Below are 18,099 nucleotides of genomic sequence, written 5' to 3'. Positions count from 1 at the left end.
AACTATTCTAATTATGATTAAGTCCCCCTGCTCTTTCATCTGTTTCACTCGGCGGATGCCTCTCGTTTTTCACTCTGTATTGAGTGTTTTGTCACAGTGATTATTTGGGGTGCTTTAATTGTGCTCTAACTCTTTCATGCCTCTATGCGCCTTTTTTCTGCCTCTTTCCCAGTGAAGGAGGCTGCAGTGAATAACTTTTGACAGCATTTTGGGTGCAAATTCAGGAGGCTTATCTCCACCCAGTTACTGCAGTTACTGTCAAATCAAGTGTACCTGCAGAGCAGCTGCCCCCATGGATGTATTGCTGCCCCACACTAAATATAAATAGATGTAACAGCTTTTGAGTTGCATGTTTTACCTGCGAGACTCGTGTTTTAATGCTGTTGTTTATCATTTGTGATGTGAAAACGTCAGAGAAATAAAAAGCTTGCATCCTGGTATAAGTTCAGTTAAAAAATCCAAATGCACCGCGGACATCTCTGTTGCGGTCCAGCCAAAAAAATCACTTCCTGTACTATTGTATTGTACACTATACAGTAGATTAGAACAGGCACTTCTGAAAGCTCTTTTGAAAGTTAAATAGCCTGCTTTGTTACATCCTGTGGGAATCAACACTGGCAAATATTTCCAAGCAGCAAAGCTACTGGAACCCTATTCTTCTTCTTCAAATGTGAAAAGTTCATTCCTCATAATTTGCCACATGGATTTGTACAAAATTCGGTTTGCACGATCTAGAGTGATGACTCAGTCATACATAAAATTTGGTGATGAGTGATTAAAGTGGGAGTGGCTCATTACAAGGACCAAAAGGGGGTGAGAGTACGCACATCCAAAAAACTTTCACAGGTGCTTGATCAAAAATCACATAGAGGTAAAAATCAGAAAAAAAAGACAAAAAAGAGATCGGCCCACTGTAGTAGTAGCCCCCAGCAAATTTAATTGAGCAAGGTTTCGATCTACCAGAGATCTTTCACACTCAGTTTCCAATTGTTTTTTCTACTTTAAGCCTGAGCCGACGATCTGCTTGTGCTGTTCCACCCTGCATTATTTCTAACTGATCCGCTGAACAAATAGCTCCAAATATCTCCATGTGTTGTTCTTTCAACCATTTTTTAGTGCCACTAACGAAGCTCTATTAATTCAGTGAGGAACACGTTTCACTTCCTGTAAATTCCTCACAATAAAAGTAATTTAAAAGCTTTTACTATGAAGCAGTAATGCAGGTAATGTTGGGTTTGCATCAGCGGTAACTTAACACAACTTTGATACGTGCTGCCCCTCGGCAACTTCTAGAAAGATCGCCAATCAGAACAGAGTGGGCTCATTGGGAGGGAGGCCTTAAAGAGACAGGAGCTCAAACGGACTGTTAAGATACAGAGGCTGAACTGAGGGGCTGCATAAAGGGCGAGTATAAGATAAACAAGGAGCTTTTTGAACTGTGAATCATGTAAAGCTACTCTAGTGGAGTCCAAAAAAATTAAAGCTGGAAATGAGCAAAATAGGTTCTCTTTAAACAGACAAAAATACCACAGTTTTATACATGTGATGTCATTGCCTCAAGTTGTGTGTGGAAACCATATCTTCCCAGTGGCATAGTTAGTAAGTCACCTTCTCTGGGGATGCAAAGGTCCAGGGTTGAAATCCCCAAGTGGCCAATTTAAACTTGCCAACCATGTGGCTATTTATAAATGTGGCATGTTTTCAAATTCTTTTGGAGGTCATATTAAGTCAAGACTGCCCTTTGTGCTTGGACCCGGTTCATTGCTGCTTGCGGCTATATTTAAAGTTAATATTGAACTATGAAAAAGTCATCACATAGTGCCTTAACACCTTGCTCAAGGGCACTGCAGCAATTAAGGCAGGGGGGAGTGTTTCTGCTTCACTTTCCACACCCAGTTCTTTCCCAGCCTGTCTGGAGATTTGAACCACCATATGAATAACACAACAGTGATGTTGGAGCAAACAAAGGACTTCCTGCATGCATTTTGTGCACCTGTTCCCCGACTTAAAATAGGAACGTCTGTGTTGTGGGAAAAAAAGCAATTTTGCTCTGGTTTCCTGAGATTAGATATGCTGTGACTCAGATACAAATTACCTGGGTGAGCGTGTGGGTCTGTGTGTTTGTGTGGGAGAAGGGGTAGTGCAAGGTGTAACACCACAGGAATACATGTGAGAGCATGAATGAATGCTCCCTTCAACACAGGGAATACATATGACTTGTTGAGTCCTACTGTCTTACAGAAGCAAAAACCTGCAATAGACTACATGTTGCATCTTATGCTAGAGTAAATGTAGCTGAATACATTTTGTTCTGAATCCTGTCATGTTATGTTCACCGGTTTTCCTATCCTCCTACTCCTTCTTCAAGCTCTCTATCCATGAGGTGGAGGACAATCCCTCTGGTCATATTCTGGTCATGAAGGGAGCGCCGGAGAGAATCCTGGACAGGTTGGTTAATCAATTATGGATCAATTGTACAGCTCACAACTGGAGGCACATAATTTTGATCTAATTTCAGCTACCTTTAGCTTTGCACATATTTACAGTAATTTAATAATACCAAGAACAATATTAATAATAATTCTACCATGCCAATATGTACGGTATATTTGTGTTGCAGTGAGAGCACTGCCTTAATATTGTAGTATAGATGTAATAAACAAAGTAATACTTTAAGTAATGGCCTGTGCGTGTGCCCAAATAAGCTCAAATGGAACACTAACATGGTTTATTTTGGTCATATTGTCACATGGTCAACCCAGGTCAATGGTGTATTATTTATTTGGATCTCTTTTAGTTGTTACCTTGGCAACAACTAATCTTCATGCAGTCCATATTCAAGAGTACAGTTTTTTTTTTATAACACTTACACTATACATACAGTATATCATATAGGTACTGGAATAATATTCACCTACTAAGATTAGAGAATGTGTGCATGCCACTGTCTCAGAATAATGTTCACCCACCTTAAACATAAATATTCAATGTATAATTAATTAAGAACATAAGTTGTAGTGGTTTATGTTAGTAGTGTCAATATGGTATGAAAAGAGCTAAAAAAAAATGCTATTCTGATGATGTTTTTTAATCAGCTGGAGGTTGTAGTTGGGTTTTTTTTTAACAGAATTGCTTTTCAGGTAGAGATAATGTAATTATTGGTGGTGGTAATAGTTTCATTTATAAATGGCTGTTTTACAGGTGCAGCACCATCATGATCCATGGCCAGGAGCATCCACTTGATGAAAACTGGAAAGATGCTTTTCAGAATGCCTACATGGAGCTGGGAGGACTGGGAGAGAGAGTGCTCGGTATGTTTGGTTGCACCAAATAGATAGTGGGGGAGAGACAATTGAAAACAGGTCCTTACTTTTTTTTTTTTTTTTTTTTAAATCTCCTTGGTAAAGTGAGTAGTTTAGCCAAATGTCCCTATAAAAGTGCACAAAGAAAGAAGAGGCTTTTGGCACTGCAACAGAGCTGAAAGCTGAAATGACCATTGTCACATAAAATGTTATAGATATGGTTTTTCAATGGTGTGAATAGTAGTATGTGCTGTTGAATGTATTATGAGCTGGTAATTTAATTCAGGCTGAATGCTGCACAAAACTAAATATCACTTGTACATCTGTCACACATCCCCTTATAAAAAATTACCTGAAGTTCAGCTTTCAAAATCTTGCAAGTGTTGAGCATCCACACTTTGTAAATGTCATCATTTTGGAAACCAAGAAAAAAAAAGTTACCTAGCATCTTTTAAAAAGTGCCACAAGTAATAATTATGTGTAATCATCATTTTCTTAGAGTAGGTGTCACTTTTTTTCAAACACTGAATGTGAAATAGTGCCATTTTTCGAGTGAAACTCCTGAAATCATTTAAATTATTAAATCTCAGTTATGCCTTGGGTAATGATGATGATGGGTTGCGTGTTTTGTGACAAAAAAGGGTTTCTCCACATTTAGACAGAGCTTGGTTTTTCATCAGCAGCATTTTATTTTGCTTTGCTCTATAGGGATTCACCAGATGCATATTTCAGAGGTTGTGGGTCATAAATTAATAAAAGTAGCTGATTCAATTTGTATTTCAGACCTGGAACCTAAATCTAAAATTAAAAATGATTTGTATGCATACTGTTAGGTAAAGGATCATTGGAGCCAGAGGACAATGTATTTTTTGAAGGTGTCTTTCAGAGCCTTCAGTCCAGTTTCATATTTACATTAATTTGCTCTACCTTGCTGAAAGTAGCAACAGCAAAATACTCTAGAGCAGTCTTATTGTTTATAGGATGTTTTGGACTTAAATCATCCTTAGGGTCATGAAAAATCGGACTACTTTTTAAAGTGCCAGGGAAGTGTTCATTTTTTTTCAGTAGCTCAGTAGATTTTTTGAGATGTCATTTCAGTCAGTTATGAACAATCACCTCACTGATCCCTCTTCTCTTGCAGGCTTTTGCCACTTGAATCTGTCTTCATCTCAGTTCCCTCGAGGATACACCTTCGACTGCGACGACACGAACTTCCCCACCGAGCGCCTCTGCTTCCTGGGTCTCATCTCCATGATTGATCCACCGCGTGCCGCTGTGCCCGACGCAGTGGGTAAATGCCGCTCTGCTGGCATCAAGGTAATTGGTTCCACATATTCACCCTTCATTGTAGTTCCTGAAAAAGCCTTTTCCTGGGGCTTCATTTATCGAGCTCTTGAGAGAAGGAATTTGCATGACAAATTTCTTTTCAAAACAAAAAATGGAGTCCAAACGACATCCGATCACTTCAAGAAGGCACTGATAGCTGATAATTGATATATAAATGAAGTTTTTCTTCAGGAAGCCACTGATAACATATTCAGTGTATACACTCTAAAACAGAGACCATTCTAAGTAACAGAAACATGGTGAACAGTTTGGATTTTTGTTCAAGGTGTCAACTCTCTCCAAGGTCTGAGCTTGAAAATGAGAATTATCAATTTTTGTGGAAGCAATGAGCAACAGAAATAAATATATATATATATATAACAGTTTTGGGATCAGGAATGACTCAATCTTAAGGACAGCGAAAAATGTATTTTCTTATGTGAAAAGAAAAAGCAAAGATAAAGATAGAGGATGGACTCATTATATTCCAATATGAATTTTAATAAAACGTTCCATTTAGTAAAATGCAGATTCAGTAGAATTCTTACAATTTTTTATTATATGCTGAGCAAATACACACAGAGCAAATGTTTTGTCTGAAAAGTAATTACCCAGGCCGCAGGAAGGTTAAACAACTTCCAACAGAGATTAAAATGGATAATGAGTGGAATGAGTCATTCTAATTCAGGGAAAGTATTACAAATACGGGAAAGGGATTTTGCACATTTAATTTCAGGTACAGTAGTTATCATGCTTCCTTTGATAATGACTTTTTTTGAAAGACACGCTGTAATTGGCTTAAAGAACCAACTAGAGGCAGGAGTGTGTGAAAGTATAACTATTTCTTAAGTGTAGTAATTGGCTGAGGAGTTTATGCTAAAAAAAGGCTACAAAACTGATGATGTGTTTGATTAAAAGTTAAATCAAGTTTTCCTGAGAGTTTTAGTTGCAATTATATAAGCTCTGTTTTGACTGAAGCATTGTGGTATAACTCTAACAAAGGCCATGTGTTTTTTTTTTTTCTAACCTGTCAAAGATTTGATGAGATGGAAATAAATTCATGTTTTGGAGTGTGGGCAGAGATGCAGCTCTTTTCATTGACGCTGTTTTTCAAATAGCCTTGCACTATATGCTTGTTTGATGATGAGCAAAATGGTTATGAAAGGCAAAATATTGGCATCATATAGGCTATATTACATATCATTATGCACAAGGAAGACTTCTTAACACTTTATGTTACAGATCCATAATTTCTTTGAAATTTTCTGAGTAATTTGCAGGTATTTAATGGTAAAATTTCAGGACATTTTACAGAGAGGGTGGTGCAATTTGGTAAAAATTATTTTTTTTAAAAAACTGGAAAATGTGTTAATTTGGTTTAGTTAATAAGTACCAATGTATTATATTTGAGTTCATACGTAATTGTTAATTTGCAAAAAGTCTTAATAAAATAGACTCTTGACAAACTGACAGGAAATACTTTGTATTCAGACTGTAGTTTTGTGTCAAACGATATATTAGCATATTAGGTTTTTTCAATTTCCTAAAAGTAGCTGCTGCTTTACTGTTACATCTTGACATTTCTTTGAAAGGGTGATTTAATTTTGCAGTATGCAGGAAATGTGCTCATTATAAAGTTTTTAAGAATCAACCTAACATGCTAATATGTAGTTTGACACATGAAAACTTTTTTCTTACAATTTGTACCAAATTGCACCACCTGTAAAATGTCCTAAAAATTAATTGTGAAATATCTGCAAATAACTCAGAAAATTTCCAGGAAATTAGCATAAAATTGAAGAACCTGTAAAATAAAGTGTTACCCAAGATTTTATCAAGCTGAATCAAGCTTTTTAGAAAGATGTTTGAGTGAGTAAATAGAGACTAAGACCTAGGATATGCTACCATACAGTTGTACATACATTAGCTGTTGCCACTGTGCAGGTTAATTTGAAATAGGATGGCTTCCCACTCATGTTTGAGTTAAACATAGAGATGGCCTCTCTTCCATCACTTATATATAAAATTAAATACTTGAACTAAAGTGGGGTATAAAGTGGTTGACATGATTGTTAGAATTGTATTCTACACAGATGATATAATTTTACAAGCTATGACAAGCTGTGTGAACGTGCTTTATAGAAATGCTGAATAGTGTCAGAAATGTGATCTGATTGAACACAATTTTGCACATACTGCTGTAAACACCTGTACAAATCTGGTGTGTTTCCTCGTAGCTGAGCCCAGGAGGACACTAGAGCATATGGCTCTCTTGCTTTAATTGCTTTTTTTTTGTTGTTGCAAGGACTAACGTTTCATCTTTGATCCACAGCACCAGTCCAATGGCTCTAGTGTAATCATACGGTGCTCTATGTTTATTGCACCTCTATTAAGCCTGTGTATGTCCCACTGTAGATTATGGTGGTAGTGGGAATTTCAAGAATGTACCCTATACTTACTTCATTTTTTATAAAAGGTTTAAGAAATGATATAGCAGATATTTTAAAGTTCTTTTTGGTGCTATATGGATACAGTTATAAACCTGAACAATGGACATATTGTCCTCATATGACTCATATGTCTATATATCAGAATCACGTCTTCAACTACTACCTAAAAGCCAAAAGACAAAGATCTCACTTTCCCAGTTAAGCTTTATTTCTTTGCTTTTGCCCACAGAAATACAAAAAAAAGGTAAATTCACAACTGTCGCAGTGGTGGACAGATTTTTTATGCTGTGTGATTTTGTAGAAATTGAGAATGAAACCCATTATACAACATGTTCCATTGTCACTTATGTGGTGAAATGAAAGGTGAGGTTTTCAGTAAAACCTCATACTGCCGGTTTCTTTCATTTAGATTATTATAAAAGATTGTGTCGGAAAAGCTCCTTCAGGACATGAAGCAGCTCGCAAGTCACACTAAAACTGAACACTGAAACTAGTATAACTTTGTTGAGGGGAATTGAAAATAGGCTGCCCGAAACCGGTCAGGTGTTATTCTTGACCTGTTGCAGGTGTACTGGGGGGCTGCTGCAAATGCAGGACTTGTTTTCAGTCAAAACGCCGCTATTTTTCCAGTGAGACCACACCAAACTCATTTCTCTTTAGAGTATGAACCTCTAACCCCTAATAGTGCCATTCTTTTCCAGTGTAACTATATACAACACATCTGGATGACTTATAGACCCTAGAGGCCCATACTGTACTATAGCTCAAGCATGCTGTGACACATGACATACAGATGAGATACACTGGGGTGTAAAGTCATAATATTCTGTGATTTATGTGACCTTCTGTATGCGGTCAGGTGATCATGGTAACCGGGGACCACCCAATCACGGCCAAGGCCATCGCTAAAGGTGTGGGCATCATCTCTGAGGGCAATGAGACGGTTGAGGACATCGCTGAGAGACTGAACATCCCTCTGAGCCAAGTTAACCCCAGGTGTGTGTGTGTGTGTGAGTGTGTCAGGGGAGGTTTAGACTGTGTGCTCAAGCGTCCAAGAGAAACTTTCTGTGTGACTGTGCGTGTGTGTGTATGAGTATGTGGGCAGTGATGTGTGTGTGTTAACTGGAGAGGGAGAGCATTTAAAGTGCACAAGGCAGCGTGTTTGTGAGACAGCGAGAGACAAACTTAAGGTGAAAGCAAGAAAATGTCATTGTGCTCCTTTGCATAATTGTCCCCAATATCACCGAGTCCTTACTGTGTGTGTGTGTGTGTGTGTTTTCCAGAGATGCCAAGGCTTGCGTGGTGCACGGCTCGGACCTAAAGGACATGAGCGCGGAGTACCTGGACGACCTGCTGAGGAACCACACTGAGATAGTGTTCGCTCGTACCTCACCTCAACAGAAGCTCATCATAGTAGAGGGCTGCCAGAGACAGGTCAATGGACAGGAGCATGTGTGCATGAGAGAGTGTGTGAATGTGTGTGTTTGGGCCTTTTCAAGAGCATACAGCTGAATGGAGATGTGTGTGTGTGTTTGTGATTAAGTCTGGATGAATGCTTGAATGTGTCTAAGTGTGGAGGTATGTTTGAATACAGGTTGTCTGCGCGTGTGTGTCCCTGCCATTTAAAGCTGAATGCAGTTTTTCTTGTGCGTGTTTGTGCTATTTGTTAAAGCAGGTGGTTGAATGGATGAATGCAGGGCTTTGTGTATGTTTGTGTGCGTGTTTACGCATACTATGGAGGCCCATTTGAGAGTACATGGTTGAATACAAGTCCATATCCGTAAAGTGTATGACTAACTATGTCTTATATGTAATTTTAATATATTAAACTCTGTATATATTTGCCTTAATATGTGTTCTCAGCTTTTATGTAAAATGTCAAAAATAGATGTGTGTTTGCATCTGCATACACCCCCATATATTGAGGTCATGCTACAATTCACCCTGACTCACTCACTCGCACTCTGTGTGACTGAATGATTGCAACTCAATTTCATTTTTCATTTAATCTCCCCAGAGCTGCTTTGAAAAGACATTATTAAGACAGAAGGGGAGGCGGGGGAGAGGGGGGAAGTGGAGAGAGAATAGCTTAAATCATGGTACTTATCTTTCTTTTCTTGACACTTTTTGTTCGTTGGTCCTTGTGGGTGCAGGGGGCCATCGTGGCTGTGACAGGCGACGGCGTGAACGACTCTCCTGCCCTGAAGAAAGCCGACATCGGGGTTGCCATGGGGATCGCCGGCTCTGATGTGTCCAAGCAGGCGGCTGACATGATCCTGCTGGACGACAACTTCGCCTCCATCGTCACAGGAGTGGAGGAGGGTGAGTGTGTGGGGGGGGGGGGTTGATGACAGAGAGAAAGGAAGACAGGGTGACAGAATGGGGGACGAGATGAAGTAAATAAAGGTAGAAAAGAAGAAAGAAAAAAAAAGTGAGCCAGATAGACAGAAGGATAAGGGGACTGAAAAACATGTCATGTAGCACCAGAGACTTACAATACAATATATACAATGAACTCAAATACCACAGTATTTTTTAATTAATTGGATATTGATAATGTGATCATATTTTTGGGTCTGACTGTCAGTGATTTCATACAGTCGGACTTGGACAAGTAGGATCTTGTTCACAAACATGAGAACTTAAAGATTTGACTTGTTTAATTTAAATCACTTGAGACTTGAATCTCTCAATAGTTGACGTTTTTAACTGGTAAAATCCTTGATCAATAAAAAAAAATTACAAATAGCAACAGGCAGGCCTCACATGGGCACAGAGCTTACATATTTAGTCGTTAGGCCTATACATTTTTAACAGCCGTTAACAGCTTTTAAAGGAAAATGCTCAGACACCTGAAAGACCTGAATCTTGACCTGTAATTAGCTTATGATGGATTGTGAATTGATATGGATTTGTCCTCAGAGAAATGCCCTGATGGACCTGAGATTTGACTTTAGATTCGCCACAAGAGACTGGTATTTAATCTAAAGTAAGGCCGGCTGATATGATCTGAGAAAAAAAACATGACTAATGTGGATAATGCTGGCGGAGTCTGTCATTTTTTACTTCAATAAGTCTGGAAAAGTCATTTCGACCTTGAGACTGTAACACCAGGAAAAGAAAGTATTCAAACTCTACCACAGTATTATGATAACTAATATCCCACCCGATAACGTCAGTATATCAATACATTCATATCTCCAAGCTCTACTTAGAACCCTTGTTTCTGATCACTGCAGGTCGCCTGATCTTTGACAACTTGAAGAAGTCCATTGCGTACACACTGACCAGCAACATCCCTGAGATCTCGCCCTTCCTCTTCTTCATCATCGCTAACGTTCCTCTTCCACTCGGAACGGTCACCATCCTCTGTATCGACCTGGGCACTGACATGGTGAGCACTGGGGACAACAAACCCTCAAATCCCTTTATTTAGTACCTCAAATCCTTTGTAGACATGCTAACGATTTTGTTGAACACATAAAAGCAATTTTCACCCTCTGTTTTTTTTTTTAATCAAATTCCATTCAAGACAAGAGGTCATGTAAACAAAATACAAGGTTTTACATTTATCTTTTTGTCTTCAGTTATATTCCAGAGCCCTCTCAGTGCTCAAAGCTAATTATTAGCAAATTTTAGTGATTCATCTCAGAGGCTCCTGCTCAAGATGCTAATTGTTAGCATGTTTCATAGCTCCAAGCAAGCTAAAGGTGACTATAAGGAAACTTGTATTAATACTGGTTTCAAATATGAATGCCTGAAGGTAAAAAGAACAAAATGTTTGGTTTAATTTGTTCTTTCTGTCGGTGGGTGAAATTCAATTTTGGCTCACTGCCGACGACCATTTGTTCAAGCAGAACAAAGGCCGGGTGACGCTCACATACAGATTTACATTTCACAGCTCTGCCATTTCCAGATGCCAGTCTCTCCATTGTATTTCTAGCAGCAACAAAAAGAGTTGCTGGCACGCTGCTTGCCTGAGGGGCGTAATCCATCATCACAAAAGAAAGGAAGCAAAGGATTAATTTATTCAAAAGAACTTGTTCACTTGTGTTCATTACTTTAACTTTAATTTTTCCTGCTGTCAGCCACCAGACATTAGCGTGCGACTGAAACTGGTCCTTATACATCCTGATGAGCCAGAAGCAAAACTTTTATGAGGTACATGTATTATAATGGCCTCATATTCGACTGCCGAGAAGTATTTTAAGTCTCCACAGGTAAAACATAAAGGTGGGCATCCTGCTCATATTGCTTATAAAGCAGTTCCACTTATTTCACTCAAGTGACATCAAAGATGAACGTCTTTGGTTTTATAGCGGCAGGACAGATTTGTCATGCTGACAAATATTTACTTAACTGTCTCAGATCACAGGGATAGTGCATTCTTTATTGGCTGAATTTTTCTTTAAAGACGTGATGATTGAAGTTTAAAAGCACCTAATTTGTGCAACTGTTTTGCATATAAAAACCCTTCCCTTCAAAGTAACATGTCTGCATGTATTTAATAACTGCTGGTGGAGTGAACAGCTGGATGTCTGCTTTGAAGAGTAGGACCGTAAAATGAAAATATTTAAATATTCAATAAAGTACCTGAAAAAGTGTTTATAGTACATTACACAAGTAAAACTGCAAATTTCCTCATGTCTGCTGGTGAAGTTGTTAACAGCTTGTTAACAGCTCAGTTCAACTACAGGCTACAGGCTTGAGGGCTCTGCTGAGATTTAGCAGTGACAAGCAGCACTTGGAGTCTGCTATGATTATTTTTAGCAAGAACTGCCATCGCAAAAGATGTTTATCAAAGCGAGATGTGGCACACTTAAGAATGCTTTAAGACCGAAATTTGGATATTGCACACAGACGCACACGTGCTCCCGTATCACACGTCCTTTTACCTCTCCTTGTCTTTCTCAGCGGCTGTGGGTCAGGTGAGTGCCACATCAAAACAAACTGGATTTGTAGACCACAGAGCATGTGTTCAGTTTCACACAGTGCCAAGTCCCCATCTCAAATCCCACCTAAGTCACAGAGATTTGGTGCCTTAAGTCACACATATTGCTCTGCTGCTTACCTGCTAAAACCAGCCAATATGAGGTCTTTATTACAGGAACCTTTCTTCCCCTTCTGTCTTATGAGTGTCTTAAAATTCACTATCAGTCTCTCTCATTTTGTCTCTATTCCCCACCTCTTTCTCCATAATTATCACCACTTCTTTTATTCTCCTCTCCTTGCCCTTTTTCTGTCTTTTCTCCCTCAATCCGGTGATTGAACGCTTAATTATATCAATAGTAATATGTCTATTCTACCCTGTGACTGGCACTGTCATCACGCCTTTGTACCAATGCCACAAAGACAAATTCCTTCTCATTTGTTGTACAGAGTGCATAAAGCAAGCTGATTCTTCTCTATCCTCCCGTTCCCTCCAGGTTCCAGCTATCTCCTTGGCTTATGAGACAGCAGAGAGTGACATCATGAAACGCCAACCCAGGAACCCCAGAACAGACAAGCTGGTCAATGAACGCCTCATCAGCATGGCCTACGGACAGATAGGTTTGTCCTCATAATGTCTCTTAGCTCTTAAACCTGAATCACTGTGACAGGCCTCTTGTAGCGAAGTTATGGTGGTAATAAACATCACAGACATAAAAACTTTAAATATTGAGGGTTATCAGAAACTCTGGCATTTCTTACTGCGAATGTTCCTTTTTAAACGTTTAGGCACGCACAGTTTAAGAAAATAGATAATAGGAGAGAGTACCACAATTTTCTTCTAATTGTTGTGACATTTACAGCAAATTGAGAGTAGGGAGTGCAACTATTTTTTACTTAATCTTGGTCATGTTTCACTGGTTGGAGCCTCACTTGAATGCATGCTTTTTATCTCTGGTTTTATATGGTTTGGGAATAGTGGAAATTCAAAGGCTGGCCCAATTTCATAGGCTGTTAAATAGGTCAAAACATGACAGGGCTTCATTGGATGACATACAATTTCAAGACGAACAAGCTCAAAACAGCCAGTAACTCAGATCAACTCCCAACATTTTTCCAAGATGAACACTACGGGGGCAAAACTTTTGCGGGTCACATCAAATCACATTTATAAACCAATGTTCTGACATTATAACTTAAAGTCCTGAAGCATCTACAGTGAACATTTGATTGATGATCTGATCTAGTGTGACACACAATGAGCGCAGTAGTAGAGAAAGCTTCAAATTTATGACTCACCAGCAGTACAAGCAACCACCTGTGAGGAATAGTAAAAATGCCAAAGCAACAGCCTCCATAAAACCGAAGCAAACAGTATTCTCATCACTGAGAAAAAGCGGCGTTAAAGTGTATCAACATAAACAATGATCTGGTGCAGGGTTTCAATTTAACAACATCATGAATGTGAAGATTAATAATAAGCACTGTCTTGATTCTTGATCAGTACTCAGGGAGGCTTGGTATATGTGAAGATTTTAAGATCTAAAATAAGATGTCCATCACGGTGAAAACGTTACGCCCACGCTGACAAAACAAATTTGCCAACATGAAATTTACAACTCACTATCGGCTATCATTCCAGTCCTCAGCTGTCTGGAGCCGTTTACTTACAAAACAGCAACATTGTTGAGGGCAGAGGAAAGAATATGTAATCACCTGTCCTGTTCTTACAAAATATTAAGTGATAAACACCAGGTGTATGAAGGCTCCATGTCCACAGCTATTATAGACTCCCGGGATACAAGTCAATTTAATTGGTGTAATTCTTGTGAATTAATTATACAAACATATTGGAGCAGTGGTATTATTAGTGTGGCTGTTTGTCAAAATAGTTCTTATTCTTGGTAATTCTAAACTAAGGTCTGAAAATTAATTTGATAATGGTTTAAAGCAGCACTGAGATTAGTGTCCTGAAAACACAACATAAATAAAATGGGTAACACTTGAATAATTTCTTAGGAGGTTTCCTGGAAAGGACGATGTACTTTGCTACTAATTGTGCAGAAAATAGAGATCATGTTAAATCAGCTAACTTTAAATCAATTGATTACGGTCCATTGCTAGTGTAGCAAGTCTTTTAGTCGGTACACAGCGGGTCAGTTGAGCATGCAAAAATACAACATTTTTCTACAGACAAGCAATTCATCATATAATAGAAGAGAGTTTTAAATAATAAATTAATAACAAATTAATATTTACTTGGGTTTAAATAGAGCAGTTCTCTTGGAAACCAACAACAGCTTATTAACTCACCATACCTTACAAAAGTCTACCTAAAATAACTTAAATGATACAACTTTGCCTGTTTTCTTTGTAATTAGTATAACATAGTTCTTCCCCCAAAATGTCCTAGAGAATTATCAGGAAATTGCAGACTTAAATGAGGCATCTACATAAAATGCAATAAGTATAAGTAACATTAATATAACACTAGAAAGAATAATGATATTTTGGCATGAATCGCTTATGCACATTTTTCTTACCAGGTATGATCCAGGCCCTGGCCGGTTTTTTCACCTACTTTGTGATTTTGGCTGAGAACGGCTTCCTCCCCACATACCTGATAGGCATCCGCATCAAATGGGATGACCGCGAGGTCAATGACCTGGAAGACAGCTATGGGCAGCAGTGGGTAAGGCGCACGGACAGATACACACCAACGCACCCTTTGAATATCCCCATACGCTTGAGGGAATAAATACAATGTGTGTTTCAACCTGTCAGACCTACGAGCAGAGGAAGATCATTGAATTCACCTGCCACACCGCCTTCTTCGCCAGCATCGTGGTCGTCCAGTGGGCCGATCTTATCATCTGCAAGACCAGGAGGAACTCCCTCTTCCAGCAGGGCATGAAGTAAGTGAGAAAAACATGAGATGGAAAGAAAAAGTCGAGAAAGGAACAAATGTAAAAGGTCACGGAAGGCAAGGAAGTTCAAGTTGCGGCTTAGCTTTTGCGATGATCCATCTTTGAGTCAGTTATTTGTGGTTATAACTTTTGTGATGATTTCCTATAATGAGCACTTTTCACTAGTTTGAACATTAATTCCATGAACCTCTGCCCTTCTCTGATGCGCTCTTATTTTCCGCCCAACAGGAACAGAATCCTGATCTTCGGCCTGTTTGTTGAGACTGCTCTGGCTGCCTTCCTCTCCTACTGCCCTGGAATGGAAGTTGCCCTGCGCATGTACCCTATGAAGTACGCTCTGCATATGCATATCTCCACCGAACCGAAAAATAACCTCTTAAAGACCTAATAGGCTGGCATTAGCCTGTCACTCTCGACTTTAAATGAAGTCAGCGATCGTCTTAAACACCACGTTCTTATCCCTCATATTCAGAAATGTCTGCAATGAATTTAACAATTTGCACTCTTCCAATGACTCACTGCTACTCTGTCCATCAACGCCCCTGTTATACGGGGTTTTTTTTTTTTCTCTTCTCAGGATCTTGTGGTGGTTCTGCGCTTTCCCATACAGTCTTCTCATCTTCATTTATGATGAGATTCGTAAATTCATTCTGAGGAGGAGCCCTGGAGGTAAGCAGTTATTAGGAGAAACCAAGATTAAAAGGTCTAAACCTCTTTGTCTTGTTAATAAGCTTGGAGAAAAAAAAAAAAAGGCAAGTGATAGTAAAGTGGTTTAACTCCTATCTCAACAACCACACGTGCCACTTTCCACCAAGACCTTCTTTGCTGTGACTCCCGTCCGCTGTGCCTCTTTGTCTTCCTACTGTCCTTGTAAAAAAAACATCCTAAAACAGGAGCTTGTCCACTCCTTTAGGGAAGCACTGATTGAGAAACTCGCCGCAGCTCTGCTTCGCTGATCTGACCCGAAGGATACAAGCAAGCACATGCGGGAGAAGTTCATTGTCAGTCCAAACGAGCACAAACAATTATATAAAAACAGCTCTGAACTGAGATTGGAAAGAAAAGTGCAGATACTAATTTCACAAAACAATGTTGCTAGCAATTATGGATGATTATTGACGACAAAGGATGTAAGCTTTAATTTTCAGTGTTATGTTGAAGCATTGGTTTCAAAACAGAGGCTTTCAACGTCGGTGCCAGCTGTCACATTTAAACCTCTTCCATTTTTGTTTTTGTGATAGAAATTTCGCAATGTGCATATTTTTAAGGTGGTCTTCAGCATTTTACATAGATTTTAGAAGAAGGAAAGTTATTATTAAAGCTATATTTAACCATGAGAGAGACTTAAGGCTGAACTCTTAGCAATGCAGCTGAAAACTAGCATGGACCCAGCAGAACACAAGCCACTCAATGCTAAACAGTTCTCCAGTTTACAGAGCTACAGCCTCCGCAACACTTGACTGATTACTGTTTGTCTTCCAGGTTTGATTTCTGACAAAATAGAATGTAAATGCAAAGCTGTCTGGCAGTTTGCTTGGGAATTTCATTTGATAAATGGAGCATAAAATCACAGCTAATAAACAAGAAAACATCCAGTGATGGAAATCACACATCCAGATCACCACTGAAATCTATTTCAGTCTGATTCTTGGGCTGCATGTGCACCATATTTCAACCAAAACCTCCTGTGAAATGACTGACATGTAGGCAGCAATGTTTATGTATTAAGCCTATTAGTGAATACTTGTAACGCTCGCACCAGGAAACAGATTATACCCGTCCAACACCAACAGAACCGAGTAGCAAATGTTGAGAAAGGAAATTACAGCAGGCTGATGAAGAGTCATGACATATGTGCCAAAGATCACACACATGATACAGACACACAACAATGGCTCAAAATCTGTTCATTGCCACAGGGTTTCAGTTGATGAGGGGCAAGACACGGGCAGACAAATACAATTTATCGTGACAGTTAATCATTTCTGTTAATCTGCGCGTCATGGGCTGCTGATCGGAGTCGTAGAGTTATAAGGGGATTCATTTGGAAATGTACAGAGACAAAGGCGGCGAGATGAATACAAATAGAGTGATACAAAAGGATATTATGAAAACTGCTCGACTGTCATTTTGGTCTCTGACACTTTCTCTCTCCCCCCCCCCCCCCCCGTGTCTGTCTCTCTTTTCCAGGTTGGGTGGAGCTGGAGACGTATTATTAACATTCAGAAAATGTCAGTTTGAATTGTGTGTCTGAGAGTGTGTGTGTGTGTGTGGATGTGGGTGTATGTACGCATGTGTGTTTGTGCTTGCTTGTGAGGGTGTGTGTGTGTGTGTGTGTGTGTGTGTGTATGTGTGTGTCTGTCAGTTGTAACATTGCATGGATCAGTTCACAAATCTGATTGTCATAAAAATACTGCTGAAAATAGGCTTTTGATTGTGCTTTGAGATTTTTTTTTTTTGTTTTCCCAGAAAACATTTCCAGCAGAACAATGGTAATGTACGCCTCCGTGCCTTAGATAAGCTGTTATTAAAGTGATGTATCATGGCCTGTTTTGGCTATAGAGGAATACCAAATGTTGTTCACCATATGAAATGTACCAAATAAAATATATTCCAAAATATCCTCAGTCATTGTTTCAATTACTGATTTATATGGCTATTACAGTGGCTACTAGACAGCGTTCATGAATAAAATGATGTTATCTTGATTTGTTTTTTGTGTTTAACATTATTACTGATTTCACTGACTTTAACTTTTATCTTGAGTTCTTCCTTAAAACGTGGTATCGATTGTTTGTTCTTAGGATTTAATTTTCTAGGTCTAGTGCTTATCTTGAAATATTTCTTCATGGACTTTTTTCGTTCTATCCCTGACAAAATCTGATATGTTGTGTTTTATAACATATTCGTGTTGTCAATAAACCTAAACCTATATTGTGGTTTTAAGGCTCCTTATTGATCTTGAGTTTGTCAAAAGTTAAACCTAAAACTGTGAGAGGATATTGAACAACTTGAACTTGAAAAACTTTAGTGTGCCACATGTACCTAACAATTTACTACTATTTACCCTTATTGAGATTAAAGGGTTCAGGTATTTTTGGCCTACATGTTGTGTTTACGGCCACAGAGAAGGAATAAATCCCCTATCGTGTAGAACGTCGTCTC

At 38.9% G+C, this 18,099-nt stretch overlaps 1 protein-coding gene across 2 annotated transcripts in view; it reads left to right on the top strand.

The window, feature by feature from the left end:
• The window catches only part of atp1a2a (ATPase Na+/K+ transporting subunit alpha 2a), a 39,075-nt gene extending 21,520 nt beyond the window's left edge, over positions 1–17,555 (top strand). Inside the window, exons 12-25 of one of the 2 annotated variants that reach the window (XM_042427995.1) lie at positions 2,369–2,448; positions 3,202–3,311; positions 4,444–4,619; positions 7,938–8,074; positions 8,362–8,512; positions 9,232–9,400; positions 10,318–10,472; positions 12,505–12,628; positions 14,554–14,699; positions 14,792–14,922; positions 15,163–15,264; positions 15,512–15,603; positions 17,125–17,165; positions 17,404–17,555. In XM_042427995.1, coding sequence (XP_042283929.1) covers positions 2,369–2,448; positions 3,202–3,311; positions 4,444–4,619; positions 7,938–8,074; positions 8,362–8,512; positions 9,232–9,400; positions 10,318–10,472; positions 12,505–12,628; positions 14,554–14,699; positions 14,792–14,922; positions 15,163–15,264; positions 15,512–15,603; positions 17,125–17,153 — 1,602 coding nt within the window. In that variant the 3' untranslated portion in view covers positions 17,154–17,165; positions 17,404–17,555. Of the gene's footprint in view, positions 1–2,368; positions 2,449–3,201; positions 3,312–4,443; positions 4,620–7,937; positions 8,075–8,361; positions 8,513–9,231; positions 9,401–10,317; positions 10,473–12,504; positions 12,629–14,553; positions 14,700–14,791; positions 14,923–15,162; positions 15,265–15,511; positions 15,604–17,124 lie in introns of both variants that reach the window. The other variant, XM_042427994.1, reaches the window with a different exon arrangement.
• Positions 17,556–18,099: the final 544 nt, after the last annotated feature.

This window comes from Thunnus maccoyii, chromosome 12 (genome assembly GCF_910596095.1).
Source record: "Thunnus maccoyii chromosome 12, fThuMac1.1, whole genome shotgun sequence".
Classification (NCBI taxonomy): domain Eukaryota; kingdom Metazoa; phylum Chordata; class Actinopteri; order Scombriformes; family Scombridae; genus Thunnus; species Thunnus maccoyii.
This window is presented reverse-complemented; position numbering and strand designations above follow the sequence as displayed.